Source organism: Eriocheir sinensis, unplaced genomic scaffold (genome assembly GCF_024679095.1).
Source record: "Eriocheir sinensis breed Jianghai 21 unplaced genomic scaffold, ASM2467909v1 Scaffold741, whole genome shotgun sequence".
In the NCBI taxonomy this organism is placed as follows: Eukaryota; Metazoa; Arthropoda; class Malacostraca; order Decapoda; family Varunidae; genus Eriocheir; species Eriocheir sinensis.
In genome coordinates, this window is record NW_026112100.1 from 128 (window position 1) to 2500 (window position 2373).

The window sequence follows — 2373 nt, forward strand, 5'->3', positions numbered from 1 at the left end:
ATGGATGGCGAGGAGGAGGAGGAGGAGGAGGAGGAGGAGGTAGTTGAATAATTTGCACACTGACAATTTTTTTAATCATTGTCCGTTTTCTTTCTATCTTTATTTTTATTCTTCCGGTTTATATTATTTTCTTATTCCTATTGATTTTGTTGTTATTATTGCTTTTGTTGATGAGAGAGAGAGAGAGAGAGAGAGAGAGAGAGAGAGAGAGAGAGAGAGAGAGAGATTTATACAACAATGTACAGATAGTAAGATAGATAGACACGGAATAAGAAAAGACAAGTAAATACGGAACACTTTCTTAGGGAATTTAGTTTTGGGATCCCATCGCAAGCAGCTGGGTGCTGAGGGGACATTTTGGTGGTGGTGACTGTCGGTTTGGTGGAAAGTGGCAGCCTATCCCCTCACACTGGTTACAGCTTCTGCTGCTACTGTCCCTCCCCATCTGTGCTGTGTTCCCTGGATAGTTCTTCCAGCACAGCACGGGCCACCTTCATCGCTACTCTTTTCATTGCTTTTTTCACCAATTTTCCATTCGCTCTTTTGTTGGCGCCCTTGTCCATTACGGGTATGATCGAGACTGTCTGTTCACGGACTATTCTCTCTTGTATGGTGACGATAAACTTCAATTCAGTTTTGTCCGTTTCCTCATCTCCAGTAACTTGATTTTCCTGATTTTCTGAAGCATCTTCGTAAGAAACAACCTTCCGTTGATTGGCATCTTTTTCTTCTGTTACGGAAGGAGTAATCTTTTCAATAACTGTCTCATTTGTCACATCGGGAACCTTTTCCTCTGTTACAACAACAGGGACTTCTTCTTTCTCTTTAGAAACAGTGACAATCTCTTCTGTCGCCGTAGGGGCAGCCTGTTCAATAACCCTTTCTTGTGGGGCATTCTGCTCAACAGCCCTTTCTTGTGTCACAACAGGAACTTTTTCTTCTGTCGGCGATGGGGCAACTTTTTCAACAACCTCCTGTTGAGGGACTACCGGGACTTTTCCTTCTGTCTCCGTAGGATGAATCTTTTCAATAACTGTCTCATTTGTCACAACGGGAACCTTTTCCTCTGTTACAACAGGGACTTCTTCTTTCTCTTTAGAAACAGTGACAACCTCTTCTGTGGCTGTAGGGGCAGCCTGTTCAGTAGCCTTTTCCTCTGGGGCAGCCTGTTCAATAACCCTTTCTTGTGGGGCAGCCTGTTCAATAACCCTTTCTTGTGGGGCAGCCTGTTCAATAACCCTTTCTTGTGGGGCATTCTGCTCAACAGCCCTTTCTTGTGGGGCAGCCTGTTCAATAACCCTTTCTTGTGGGGCATTTTGCTCAACAGCCCTTTCTTGTGTCACAACAGGAACTTTTTCTTCTGTCGGCGATGGGGCAACTTTTTCAACAACCTCCTGTTGAGGGACTACCGGGACTTTTCCTTCTGTCTCCGTAGGATGAATCTTTTCAATAACTGTCTCATTTGTCACAACGGGAACCTTTTCCTCTGTTACAACAGGGACTTCTTCTTTCTCTTTAGAAACAGTGACAACCTCTTCTGTGGCTGTAGGGGCAGCCTGTTCAGTAGCCTTTTCCTCTGGGGCAGCCTGTTCAATAACCCTTTCTTGTGGGGCAGCCTGTTCAATAACCCTTTCTTGTGGGGCAGCCTGTTCAATAACCCTTTCTTGTGGGGCATTTTGCTCAACAGCCCTTTCTTGTGTCACAACAGGAACTTTTTCTTCTGTCGGCGATGGGGCAACTTTTTCAACAACCTCCTGTTGAGGGACTACCGGGACTTTTCCTTCTGTCACCGAGGGGATAATCTTTTCAATAACCTTCTTCTCTTCTGCCATAACAGGGACATTTTCTTGCTCCTTAGAGATGCTTACGATCTCCTCTGTCACCGAAGGGGCAGCCTGCTCAACAACCTTCTCTTTTGTCACAACGGGGACTTTTCCTTCCGTCATCGTGGGATGGATCTTTTCAGCAACCTTCGCCGGCGTCACAGCAGGGACTATCTTTTCAACGACTTTACCATCTTGAATGACAGGGGCAGCACTTGGTTCTTTTACGACGCATGGGCTACGCGTAGCATTTGTTTCTTCAGCCTTTGCTTTTTCTTCCTTAATCTTGTTTTTCACGTCATCAACTTGGTGTTTCAAGTCTTCAATTGTTTCATTCAGATGTTTTTCGTTACGAACCTCTTTGATGTCGCTATCACACACATTCTTTTCGACTTCTTTTTGAATTACAGTTTCTTTCTCGACATCTTTTCCATCACCCTTTTCTGTAACATTCTTCCTTTCCACAGATGTCACCTTGGTGCTTTCCTGTGGAGAAAGTTGTTCTTCTTTCTGTTTTACTAACACTTCATTCGTTATATTGCCGGTCATA

At 44.4% G+C, this 2373-nt stretch overlaps 1 protein-coding gene across 27 annotated transcripts in view; it reads right to left on the bottom strand.

The window, feature by feature from the left end:
• Positions 1-248: 248 nt before the first annotated feature.
• Positions 249-2373, bottom strand: part of LOC126994188 (probable serine/threonine-protein kinase kinX) — a 2731-nt gene continuing 606 nt past the window's right edge. Inside the window, exons 1-4 of one of the 27 annotated variants that reach the window (XM_050853447.1) lie at positions 1740-2373; positions 1197-1442; positions 1113-1166; positions 249-842 (exon numbers count right to left, since the gene is read on the bottom strand). The exon at positions 1740-2373 is cut by the window's right edge and continues 606 nt beyond it. In XM_050853447.1, the coding sequence (XP_050709404.1) occupies positions 429-842; positions 1113-1166; positions 1197-1442; positions 1740-2373 (1348 nt within the window). In that variant the 3' untranslated portion in view covers positions 249-428. Of the gene's footprint in view, positions 1023-1112; positions 1443-1532 lie in introns of all 27 variants that reach the window. The other 26 variants (XM_050853446.1, XM_050853458.1, XM_050853463.1 and 23 more) reach the window with 26 other exon arrangements.